A 13,260-nucleotide genomic window follows, 5' to 3' on the forward strand; every position below is an offset into this window, starting at 1 on the left:
ATTAGGGTGTATGTTTTGAAATATTTTTTTCTAAATCCATTTTTCTCTCATGAAAGCAGGCATATTGGTGATCAGAATTTGCAGGACATTTTTCTGTGCATAAAAAGCTAAAGATTGTAAGAGCACATATCAGTGTGCTTAACCTGAAGAGGAAGACGAAGATGTTTTGCTGTCTCAAGTTTAAAATGGATTTATTCTGATTTTGACAATAAGAGAAATAATCCCTCTATTTTACTGTTCCTGAGATACGACTTTTACAGAAGTGGGTTTTACAGTCTCCTATTTTATGAAACAAACCTGTATGATCACCTATAGGAAACAGAACTTAATAGTATGAGATGACGAGATTCCAAACTCTGAAAATAAAAGGATGGGGAGGAATTGGAGGGAAATTAGATGTTCATCAGCAACAACTAATAACTAGAGCCTAGTTTTGGAAATCACATTGCAAGTGGACCAGCTAAACAGGGCTGAGAAAAGAGGAATGAAGATGATCAGAAGTCTGTCAAGACTAATAAACAAAAAATTGAAAAAACTACAGATATTTAATACCCAGAAAAGAACGGAGAAGAGAAATATTACAATAGTCCACAAATACATTAAGCACTGCAATCAGAATGAAGGGAATCTCTTCTATATGTATATGGTGGCAGATCAAGAAGTGAAGGCTTTAAATTGTAGCAAGGAAATGTTTAGGCCTGAGTATCAGAAAGTTGCTTGTTTTTCACCAGCTTTAAGGATGGTTAAAGCAATAGTGCAAATTGCCAGAGTTGTGGAATCTTCATCTTTGAAAGCTTCTAAGAAAAAGCTAGGTAAAAAACTATGAGGAACAAATTAAGTATGTTGATCTTGCCTTGTGGCAGAAAGACGGATGATCTCTTTAAGTTCCTTCCAACCCTATCTTTAACATTTCTTTTTTAAGACAATGCATCACCTGCTGCAGATAGTTCCCATTTGCTTCATTGTTGCTATAGCTGTGTAGTTTCCTCTGCTTCATTTTTTGAGATGTGCAAACAAAAAGTCATTCACAGTAGTCAATATTAAAGAAATTGCAGTGATTAAATAGCAAATTTCCTATGGCTATTTGTACTCTGTCTGAAACAAAGAGTCACTACTATTGTCAGCTGACTCTACCTGAGGTGTCAGCACAGTGTGGAGAGAAAAGCAAACTGTCAGACTTTGATCACCTTACACATTGGGAAAGCAGCAGGTAGGAAGCCTCACAATTTATATTTTTACGTTTTGTTATGGGAGGAAAAAGTGACTATCACTAATGTTTATATAACACCCGTGTTCAAGGAAGAATGTAGTGTTTTGTACATCATCAATGAAAAAAAATCTTAGAATTTCTTCATCGTCAAGAGAAGTACGAATACACAGGCATGATTGTGCTTGGTGTCTCTGGGTGAAGGACACAAAATCACGCCAAAATCACGCCAAAATCACACAGGTACAGCCTGCAGAATTGCTTCTGATCCCAAGAATCTGCAACATCAGAATGCATACTAACTCAGCACTTCATTGAATTTCCAGCATCTTCCTTAAGAATGTAATTTTTCAGCACTATAAAGACATTCTGTATTTTGTTATCCTTTCTTTTTGCCTTTTTTCCACCACTTTTATCTGGAATGAAAGAAGAGAATCAATATTTTCTATTTTCTTTGAATGGCTTTCTTCCCTTTCTGAGAGAACAGAAACAGCACAGTAACACAGTCCTGCTTCAGACAACTTTTATATATCTGGTCATAAGTCCCTTAAGGTGTTTTGTTTGCTGACCAAATACTCAAAAGGAAAATTTGGCTTGTTTGATGTTTTGAAGAAATTATTAGTCTTTGATAAACACTTCGTTATCTGCAATGCCTTTTTTTTTAAAAAAAAAGAAAGAATGGTATGACAAAACTATACCTGTTTATGTACAGGAGAATCTGGTTCCCTCTAGTGGTTTATTATAAATTAGCACTGGTCCAGATAAGGATATACTGATAGCAGCACATGATAGGAAAGTAAGTATTTGGAAGAAAGTCAAACTCCACACCATCATATGAACTATATAAAGTGCCCAAATCACTTCCTACCTTCTGTCCCAAATCCTTTCAACCAAAATTTGGTATTTTCAGTAGTAATGACTTCTGCTGCTTTCAGAAATCATTTGTCACTTCCACATCCACAAAAGTCTCCCATAGTATTTGCTCTTTTTTGAATCTCACCAATTACTGCTTTCTCATCATAGACTAATTGCAAATGTCATGATGTCTAAAGATAAATGAAAGCTACAGCATGCTTCTGTGCTGTTCCGTCTATACCATAATGATGTAAAAAATGATTAAAAAGATAATATATGTAAATAGATTTATAATGAAAAAATAGTAATCTAGTACTTTGCTTTGCCACTGAATGAAGTCAACTTCCTCTTTTGCCTTGTCATCACAAAAGAAAACACTTACTAAATGTACATATTTGAAACCTTTCTCTTTCCTGTCTAGGAGGACTCTGCAATTTCTTCTTGAAGACATTTCTTATTCAATATATTGGAATGGAAGCATAAAAGGACAGACTTATCAACCGACATGGAAAAAAATGTCTTACTATTACCAGAGATATCATCATCTTCATTCCAGCCAGGGCGATTCCCTCTTTCTTCTACTATTGTGCCTGTCTTCTTCTTCAATAAATATTGGCGTCCAATTGTCATCTTCCCAGCACGTTTTGCTCCTTTCACAATGCTTTTTGAGAAGGTACTATAAATTCATAGCAATAAAAGTATTTAGAAGGATGCATATGATTCTTCCCGATAGCATGTGCAGACTTTTAGGATGAACCCACTTACTCAAATAAAATGTATTTCATAATTTTTCATTTAATATAATGACAGAAATTATAACTGCCAGAAAAATTACTTCCTATACTAATCTTTAAACAACAATTTTATTATGTTGAGATAAATTTGTGTCTGTTATGTCTAATGGTAATGAATATGGTTTTTGTACTTTGCTAGCAATGTGATAAATCTACAAAGTTGACAAAGTAAAGGCAGGAAAGATAGAAATTACTTTGAAGTTTTAGGATTCCATGAGCAGTTTGGGATTAAACTTTTCTGTGTCAACAATGCAATAATCAACAGAGAATCACAGGAACTACCACTCTGGAACAACCTAATGATCCATCTAGTGTAGTAAAAATTAACGTATAACAAATTTCCGAAAAGGAACCAAAAACTCAAACTCTAGATTAAAAAAACACTAGGACAACTGTACAGACTGTACTAAGGGTAAAATTAATTCTAAACCACATTAGGTTATTAACCTATAAAGTAATACACAAGAAATCTGTTTTTTATGTCAGCGTAGCTGAAGATGCTACTTACATTGTGTGTGTTTCAAAATGTAATGAAATGCTTGTTCAACTTTACTGCAGCCAGCAATCTGGATAAGTAATACATTCCTATACCAAATCAACACGTATTTTTATTTAGTAAATATAAAAAGATGCAGAATAGCACTCAGTTATTTTCCTGAAAACTGCTCAAATGATCTGCATTTCCGGAAAGCTGTCAGATTATTCAATGTATTTGAATAATAGTAAATAAGAACATCAGTAATAAAAGAAGAATGACTATACCGGAAAGAAGTGTTCTTTTCTTTTTGTTTTGGCAAAATTATCTGTGGTGCTGTTTGCCCAGCTGCAAATGCAAAAGTACTGAAGATAGACTGAGGATAACGGAACTTCATTAACTGTTTCTTAAATATTTCCACCACTTCAGGACTGACTTCTTCATCAAATGCTACTTTAATTAACTGCATATTAAAGACATTACATGTTAGAAACTGAAAAAAATATTACAAAATTAAAGAAATTAAAAGATCCTAAAACATATTAGTAAAATTTCCATACTTAAACAGTACTATGCCCATCAGAAAATGCAAATACATATACATATATCTTATTGATTTTGAGGGATATTACACAGTTTGGTTTTTTTAATCTAATTTTTACATTTATGTCTTAACACTAAGGTATTTTCACTAAGAAGTATCTGGAATCCTCATAATATCAAAGACAAAATATTTTGGTAAATCCAATAGTAGTGCTGGCACTAAGATGTCTACAACAGTTCAAATACTAGCCACATGGGACAGCTTAGCTTGGAAATATTCTGCCAGCTCTGCCCATATACTGGGAACTGAGGTTGGTAATGCACTTCAAAGACTCTCATCAAACCAACAATTTCAGCATTCATATGTCACAACCATTATACTTCCATTACTTAGTCATTCCAATTTTTACCTCACCTTGCAAAGTACAGAAAATTGCTCATAATAAAGATGTAAGTGAAATCTGATCCTTAAAAAAGGACCTAACCTTTTGCTATTCAACACTGCTATTTTGCTATTCAATCCACCCTCCCAAAAAATTTTTTTGAAAGGTTTTGAAAAAAAATTTAAAAATCCCATCCCATCCCATCATCCTCAGCCAAAAGGATGACAGTCAGCAATTCAGGGGGAGGAGAAAAAAAATATAGGGAAAATAGGGACTCCATAAAAGGGCCCAAAAGAACTTTAAGAATGTGGAAAAAGCAAGCAAAGAAATATCCTAGAGCTTTATTTCTGAGCGCATACCTATACACCTTCTGAATGTCTCTTGATTGCCATCTAGGATGTCATAATTGCTTTTTAAATTTCACTTGTTTCGTAAATACTTTCCAAATGACTAACAACTCTGTTGTTCTAGGACCTCCTTGAAAGGAGCTCTTGAATCTTTAGGGGTTACACTGATCTGAAGTTTTAAAGACATTGAATAGCATAACTGCAGCCAAAACTTTCTGAAAGTCATAATTAATAAACAAAGAGGAGGGGCTATTTCGTACTGTATTGAACTCTTGCTGTTACAAAGGGAACAGAAAGTAAACTGTTTGCTGATTGCTTTTGTTCTCATAACCTAATACAAAACTATGCTAAACAAAAGCAAAGATGGTGTTTGACCAGAATCCAGCACTAAAAACACTGATCTGTGTCTGTATTTTGCACATCATTGAAGGATGCTAACTATTCTGGTAAAAATATTTCTGGAAAAATATAAGTCCTCATGAAGTCCTCTCAAAAGTCCAGAAGAACAACTTTCTTTTGGTTGTTTTACTCACTTGTATTGCTAATCCTTTGCTTTTGTATAGGGTATCGAAGGATGATTAACTAAATAATGTCCATTATTGTAAGGAACTAGTAAAATGCTGATGATCTGTTTTATTATGTTTTCAAATGTTATTGCTCTCAATGAAAATACATTTCTGCAGTCAGCCAACACAACAAAATATTTAATATATTAAGTACTGCAGTCTACTTTCAGTCCATGATACAAAAATTCTTTGCCTTCAACTTTCCATCTCTTAGGGTTTGACCACAGTTAAGGTCACCACCAAGAAGAAACATTTAGGGAAGACTTCAGAGACTCCATAATTCCTAATTCTTAGAAGTCCATCTTGGTCAACCACCCTGCAGTACTTCCTACTGCTGAACGCACTGCGGCAGATCCTACAGAAAGGAAACTACCAGGATCTGTACAAATTATACACAGGCTCATTGGTTCTGGCCAACCACGGCTACACTAAAGATTCCTGGAAGTGCAGCTTCCATGTGAGTCATACCATGACTTTCTGCCATGGGTTTTTACAGAAAGCTGGTAAAGTGTCAAGTCTTGAGAAAAAAGCAATATTTATAGCTTTTCCATATTTATTCCATATAGATGGAGGAGAAAGCAAGCACGTTTCCACTGGCCTGCCTAGGCCTCTACTTACTCAGATTAAGAGATTTTTGGCCCCAAAATAGCCCTTCACTGGATCCAAAATAGAATGGTGAGGAGAAGGATGAAAGAAATCAAATATGAAAATATTTGTAACCCTCTGTAAATATCAACTGGGCCAAGAAACGCCCGGGTTTCTGAGAGGACTGCATTCTCTATTGACTTTATAGGGCAGAAAATGGAACTCTACAGAAATATCAGGACAAAGTGCTGCTCATAAATGTTTTGAATTGACTGTGTTGTCACATAAAGTTTTATAAAACTTCCTTTTACCTGAAAGGTAGCTGAAGTTATTTGCAGTCCTTCCTGCATACTCTGCTGCAGCTGGTTCTGTATAGTGATCTTTTTCTCCTTCGTAACAGATGCAATAGGAAAGCTCCGGATTACCGTCTGCTCTCCAACTGAGGACCACAAAATTGTAGTTACAGATACTTGTTAGATCACAGAATCAGATTCGGTTTGGTAACATTGTACTTTGAATAGATAGGAACGAGTAAGTACAAAGAGATATGAAAATAATGGTACAGAATTAATGTCCGGCAAAATGCCTGAAAAGTTGGTAAATTCTTAAAGTGTTATTTGTAATCTGAATTTCTGCTGTGATTATTAGAAAAATATTCTCCTTCCTTCTCAGTCTTTCTACACGATGGAAATGCACCCCCAAAATCTAGGTTGGTAGGGGGTAAGGAAACAGTTTCAAGCTTATTCAAATTTCATGTTGCATTATACAACTTATAAACAACAAACAATATACACTGATATCCTTACATATAACCATGAATGTTCCACAATAAATTTATACTTCTGAATGATAATCTGTTAGAAATGGCAGATGCAAAAATATAAAAATTTATCATTAAGAAGAGCTATTTCTGTTCCATATTAAAACAAACACTGAATTTATTAATAATCATTTTAGGAAGAATACAAACTCATGAACATTTTTAATTTAACACACTTCTAGTGGCTGAAAAAAAACGTTTAATGAAAAGCTAGGGGTAGTGGAAGCTGCAGATCTCACACAGTATATACATTCTCTCTTAGGGGTGAAAAAGCTTGCAAATGTTGCTCTGTAAAGTAGCATTATTAGAATAACTTTACGGATAGAACTGAGATATAAAGATACTAAGCATCTTGTCCATTCTAAAGTCTATGGAAATTACTAAAGTACGGTCAGGAATGTCCTTATTTTCTGTCTCTGACTTTAGATAGTCCGGAAAAGCCCATAATACCATGTGACAGTCTACTGAAGTTTCCTCTAAGACAAATACATATTATGATTTCATATTACATAAAGACAGCAGTCTAAATATCTACCAAAACGCAGGAGTAAACAATCATTTAGCAGCAGCATTTTCAGCATCAACATTTATCACCTCACCTGAAGAAATAAGTTCTAGTTAAGTTAATGTAAAATCGAATTCAATCATTATCATATCTAGTGCTAAAAACCTATTTTAAGAGATTAATCTTATCTGATGAACACGCAAAATTATACTGTGATGTACACACATGTTGATGTTGATGCCTGAATAGGTGAATAGACCAGCTCAAAGTCCCGCCTATCTGAAGGACCACAAGTATCACTGTTTAATTTTTCTTACCCAGTTGATCATGAGGAGCGCCTTTAAATATAATTCTGTAAGTGGTAAGGAACAAAGCTCCTTCAGCAGGGAGGATGTGAGGGCCTCCAAGCAGTCCTCCTGTAGCTTCCTCTCTGCCATCAGGATCCAGTAGCACACGGAGACCTTCACAAACAAATTCTTCTCCTGGCAGTAAAGTTGGTCGTAGAATTTTGGGCTAATGCAAATAAATGAAAGTGTAAGTGTAATGGTGATACCAGGGTTATACCAGTCTAGTTATTATATTCGGCTTAAAACGCTTCAAAACAAAATTGTTACGAGACTGAGTCCAAAGATGGGAGGTGAAGTTTGGACTCAACTAAGAGCAATGGGTCATGCAACAGTGGGCATGCAACAACTTGTTTATGATCAGAAGTTTGGCCCTGCTAGTTTCCTAAGTTCATATTTCATGAAACCAAAGCCAAGCACTGTTGGAAAATTTCTTTTAATGTTTTGATGTTTCCTCTTAACATTAAGAGGGGGGAAAAAAGATTACTAAATTGCATAATTCTAATACTTGCAAAGTATACAAGTATGTTTCATAATACTTGCCTTCTGTATTGGTGGAAGCCGCCTGCTCTCACGATGGACTGCCTCCAGGGTTTCTATGTGCATTGCTACAATACCTGGAAAGCAGTAATACTATAAATGAAGTCTCACATAATATGAAAGAGAATTAGAATTGCAATCTAATTAAAACTCTGATATTCTGAAAATCCCAAATTTAAACATTGAGGGAATAATTATTTTAAATTCAACAGCAATTATATTTGAGAAAAGAAACCTAACCTTCTAATTTCACTGCAAGTAACTGAAACTAAAAAGTGCATTTCTCTCACTAGAAAAAAAAAGACAAAAAAAAGACTATGAAACACTTTTTTGTCACAATTCTTACCTGGTATCATGCAATGAAGACCCTTGATGTGATCCTGTGTAACTCCGCTCTCTGTGCAAACCTTGTCAATAAATCTGGTGATGAAGCGTACAACTGCGTTTGCAACATCATTGTTCTCAGAGTCCTCAAATCCACTTTCAGTGTCATAACTCTCTGCAACGCTGCCTGCAATACTACAGGCATAAATAAGAGAAATTTCAAGTGTGAAAAATTCATCTGGTGATGCACATCTGAAATCTGGCTAGACATAGACAAGCTGTGTTTAATTTTTCTAGTTACAATACATAAACCTTGCTAAAAGCATATGGTGGTACCACAATTATATCATATTTTCACTGTCATTAACACTGTGAGAACTGCATGGATGATGACACAGGAGAACCTTCCCTCCATGAGTCCAGAGCAGACAGGCCCACAGGAGAAAAAAAGCTGCTTGGAAGTGAGCTCTATGTCTTCTCTTTAGAGTCAAGTACATTATTTGCAACCCATGGTAAATAAATACCCAGCTACATAGAGAAAGACACATTAAATGAATATTTTCATTGCAGAGCAAAGCATTCAAAAGCTAAAAAGACCATAAGAGAAGTTTTTTGTGCATCAGATAGAAAATGCAAGTCAGTGGGAGATGCACTTGGAATGTCTAAAAATGCCTCTCATGATAATATTAAGGGCCAGATTCATACACTGCAACATATACCACAACCTGCCTACAGAGGATGTCCTAATGCCTGAGTGTAGAGGTGTTTAGTCAGCAGAAATGAGGAGCCATGGGGAGTTTGATACTGATAGCCTGCCTATCTTTTACTTGATGTCAGTGTTCTCACATAGAGTTGTACGATTTTATCAGGTGGGAATTCTGACGGATCATAGGTGATAATGAAGACAATAAATAGAAAGGGAAGAAAGTTGTTATGAAATGTTCTGGATTTGCATGCTAGGGAATGTAACTAGTGTTACACTCCTCCTGCCTCCTTAGTAATTTAACCTTTGCCACAGTGGTTTAGCCCTCTTGCTTTTTGTGACCTCAATGCCTTTCTTCCTTGCAGCTGTTGCACAAAAAATGTGATTTTATGGATGCTATACAAATGTTTTCTTGATTTTAAGTTCATATGCCAGGTTTTTTCAAGTTATATAAAAACTAACAGAGTAGTTTTTTGGGTTGCTGCTTTCTTTCTCATCATAACCTATCTTTGTCTTAAATATTTGCATTACTAGATTAAAAATTCTTACTGCAACAATATGATTTTTATGTTTCTTTAAATTAATTACTCCAGATTAAGCTCTGTTATTTAAGAAGAATCATGTTAGACTTCTGTCCTTAATTAGCTAACTTAAAAAGAAGAGAAGATACTGAAATAATCTGGTATTTAGAGTAAGTCCTGATAACTAAGAAGCTTTTGAAAACTGTGGCCCATCCTGACTGACTACTACTGAACTTGTGTACCCACCTGTTTGTGACAATACTGTTGCTTCCGCTCTCCCAGTCACCGGTAGCCGATGTTCTTAATAACTTGTTCTTACTTGTATCCAGCGGTACTAGCAGGTAAACCATGAGGTTAGCAAAATGAATTGCCTGACTGAAAACTGTACTTTCCTCATTCTGGACTAGCTCCTGCTGCGTTTGTTTATTAAGAGTTGGCCACAGTCGCAGCTGCTCAGCAGCCAGGTCCATTGCTGTCTTATCCTGGTCTGGACCTACAGAATTTTTCTCCTAGAAGACATACAGAAAGAAATATAAAGACATAGAAGAAATAAAGCTATAACTTAAAAAACAATGTTTAGTAAAAACTTTATTTATTAAATTGTTTATTAAACTTCTTCAGTCATTTAAACTGTATATTAATTTTAAAAGACAAAGCAATTAACTACATTCAATACAGTTTAAGGAGAGCTATGATTATTGTAACTGAATTTTGAAGGCAGTTTTCTGAAATATGCAAGTAGCACAATGTGGACATAACTTCTTTCTAGATCTTTTTTATGCTATATGATCTTCCATGTTTCTTCAGAGTGGTTTACTAATTTTAGTATAGCTGCTCTTCTTAGCTTATCTACTTAGCTCACATGAGAACAAGCATAAATCAGATTGAGAAACAACATGCAGCTTATTGATTGATGCAGGTGATATTCTCCAAATTCCTAGGATGTACAGGTAAGGCAAGCTTTTATATAAATAGTCTCCAGACCAGCTGAAACATTCATGTTTTCACATGTTGGAGTCCAATTCTAGCATTTGCTCAAAGCAAACTAGGTAGATGGCACATAGTCAAATTATATTATAGCCTGAGAAAATACAGGAAGGAATATAAAGGAATCTGGCATTTGATATTAGCACCTAACGCCTGATGTTAAATTTAATATTAAAGGCCAAGGTATCTTGTAAATGTTTTTTCTGTACTAGGTTAAAGTTGAGCTAATTTGCCATATAAACACATGTGAGGGTTAAAGCAGATGCTTCCTTGTAAGTTGTATTATTCTTCACATTTTTCTTTACATAGAGTCAGATCGGAAGGGGCTCCCCATACACAGTCCCACAGTCCTTTTCTCTATATGCCTGATATGTCCCTTTTCAGTTCTTCATTCTGACTACATTTCTGGGAATATCTGTCTATTTTATTTCCTCTCTTTACAGTGCTATATGACTTTGCGTAACATATACTTTTCAGTCACAGAGTTGATAATGATATTTTCATACAGAAAGAGAGATTACAAATGGCTCTTTACTGTGTGTCCTTAAAAAAAAAAATCTTATTTTAGCATGCTGCAAGTCTTCCCATTATACTTTCATTTTTGCATTAGAGATGTACTTTCCTCCTGCTGAGACAGACAATTTGTGTTTGGAAGATCTGTCCAATTTTAATAAAGCAGACTGAGTGCCATTCAACAGAAACCACACTATATTTTGGTAATAATCTAACACTGGACACTAGAACTGCTGCTAGCTTAGGTTGCTCATATGATATAACTGTCACTAGTTTATAGCATTACTATACGATAAGTTACTGCTCTCAGGAGAAACATAACCTTAAAGCATGGAAAATTATACAAAGTGATTGTTTGAAAAATCATAAGAGCAACATCAAATCATAATGCTTTGCAGATAAATGTAAATTTTTGGTATTTTCACGTTGTTGTATGCTGTTTAATATGGCAAAAATGAAAGAAAAATACCTAACATTGGAGAAACCATACTTAGCTCTCTATAACTTCGGAGGCAATTAAAATGCAAATATAATTAGTACCTTGATACTTACTTAAAGATATTCTCCTACCTTTTGTCTCAACTGTACTGCATGGTTGTCATCTTTGACTGTAAGGTAGAGGGAGCGAACTTGATTTTGCACATTGCTATAAAAGGTTGTTTCCCAAAACTGTTGGTTAGTCCAGATAGGATGGTCTTGTACACAGGTGTAAGCAAACTGACTAACTCCAGGTGCTAATTTCTGAAAGCCAAAATTGTGCAAAATTGACAAATTATTCAGTATTTCATGTCCTTTAAAGGCTATGGCTTCTTGAGTATTGAAACACATATAAGTATAAAATCAGTTGTATAGTCTGAAATATGCAGTATATACCATCTTTTGTACCGCAAAATAGGAAAAAGAAATAATCTCCAGTTTTGTGCCATTAAAGAAATTAACATGCAGGAAGCTCGTATACCTAAGTCTAATGCCAGTGCAAGGCATGGCCTTCTGGATTCACACTAGAAAAATGAGACTTGAGAGGAAGAATTCTGTGATGAATGTACAGAACACATTTCTAATAAAAAACATTTTCTTTTCCAACAAAATATAGTATTTTAATACACTAGTCCTACAACACAGAAATCAGCATTCAGACAAAAATTATTTCTCACTTTATTTAAAAGTCAGAAATACTGTAATGAAATTTGAAATAATTGTAAATGGCAACTGAGTCCTTCCAATAAACTGCATTTGTTGCAACAGCAGATGATTAGACACATTGTTCTCTTTATTGTTACCTACTGCACTGTACGACTGAAAGCCAGCTACTGAGAGAGTACTAAATTGCACAGGTTCTTTGAAGTCACAAGGGTTTGGATCCCTATAAGGTCTCCAACAAAACCAGAATTGTTACAGCATTACTCATTATGAATGCACCATTTTAGTCCAAGTAGGTCTATTTATTTAGGTAGCACTTGTCTCTGAGTGAGTTGTTTAATATTCTTGATAACCACATACAATGACCGGAAATTAATTTCAATTACCCGAATCATGAGGAATGCAATCTTATATCATATGTTTTCACTTTTTGAAAAAAAGAAGGCCACAAAGAAAATTGTGTTGTATACTGCATATAGCAAACAAGCAGGTAATTTAAATACCTGCTTATGATTATTTCTGCAGTAGAACTGAAAATTAAAGTACATTACTGGGTGCCTCGTTTAATGACTTTCACTCAGAATACTACCCATACCTGAAATATACACTATATCTAGAAGTTAAATTTTACTTTAATAATTATGTTGTAAACCACTTTTGTCTAGAGCATGAATACTACTCAATTTAATATTTATAATTGTACAATTGTACACAACAACCAGTACTTATAATACTTTCTTAGTAGACACCTGGGCATTCAAGTGGAAGGCTAGGAAATTACAACTGAAAATTTTAAAGTCTGGTTTACAGATTTCTGTTTTTGCAATTGTTCGAACTATGTTTTCCTCACTATGCTCTTCCAAGTACATCCTGAACTAAAAGTCCTGATCATGTGCCATGCTACTAAAATTTACTCAACTGAAATACCTTCTTGTGATTAACCATCAAAAAGTGAGAAATACAATTTTTATTTAATCATGTAGAATTTCATCAAAATTTTTTAGTAACCTGTTAATAAATCTAAATATGTGGAAGATTCAAATTACATTTATGTGACTTTGTTTATTCAATACAGATTGAAACAGAAGATGGCTGGTTTATTTAAGAG

The 13,260-nt window shown here is 34.6% G+C and overlaps 1 protein-coding gene across 1 annotated transcript in view; it reads right to left on the bottom strand.

Moving 5' to 3' along the window:
- Nucleotides 1-13,260, bottom strand: part of SBF2 (SET binding factor 2) — a 272,334-nt gene that overhangs the window by 46,973 nt on the left and 212,101 nt on the right. Inside the window, exons 18-25 of the mRNA XM_074149757.1 lie at nt 11,583-11,753; nt 9,759-10,021; nt 8,311-8,483; nt 7,968-8,041; nt 7,398-7,593; nt 6,067-6,194; nt 3,619-3,794; nt 2,593-2,738 (exon numbers count right to left, since the gene is read on the bottom strand). Of these exons, the coding sequence (XP_074005858.1) occupies nt 2,593-2,738; nt 3,619-3,794; nt 6,067-6,194; nt 7,398-7,593; nt 7,968-8,041; nt 8,311-8,483; nt 9,759-10,021; nt 11,583-11,753 (1,327 nt within the window). The remainder of the gene's footprint in view (nt 1-2,592; nt 2,739-3,618; nt 3,795-6,066; nt 6,195-7,397; nt 7,594-7,967; nt 8,042-8,310; nt 8,484-9,758; nt 10,022-11,582; nt 11,754-13,260) is intronic.

This window comes from Numenius arquata, chromosome 6, assembly GCF_964106895.1.
Source record: "Numenius arquata chromosome 6, bNumArq3.hap1.1, whole genome shotgun sequence".
Lineage (NCBI taxonomy): Eukaryota > Metazoa > Chordata > Aves > Charadriiformes > Scolopacidae > Numenius > Numenius arquata.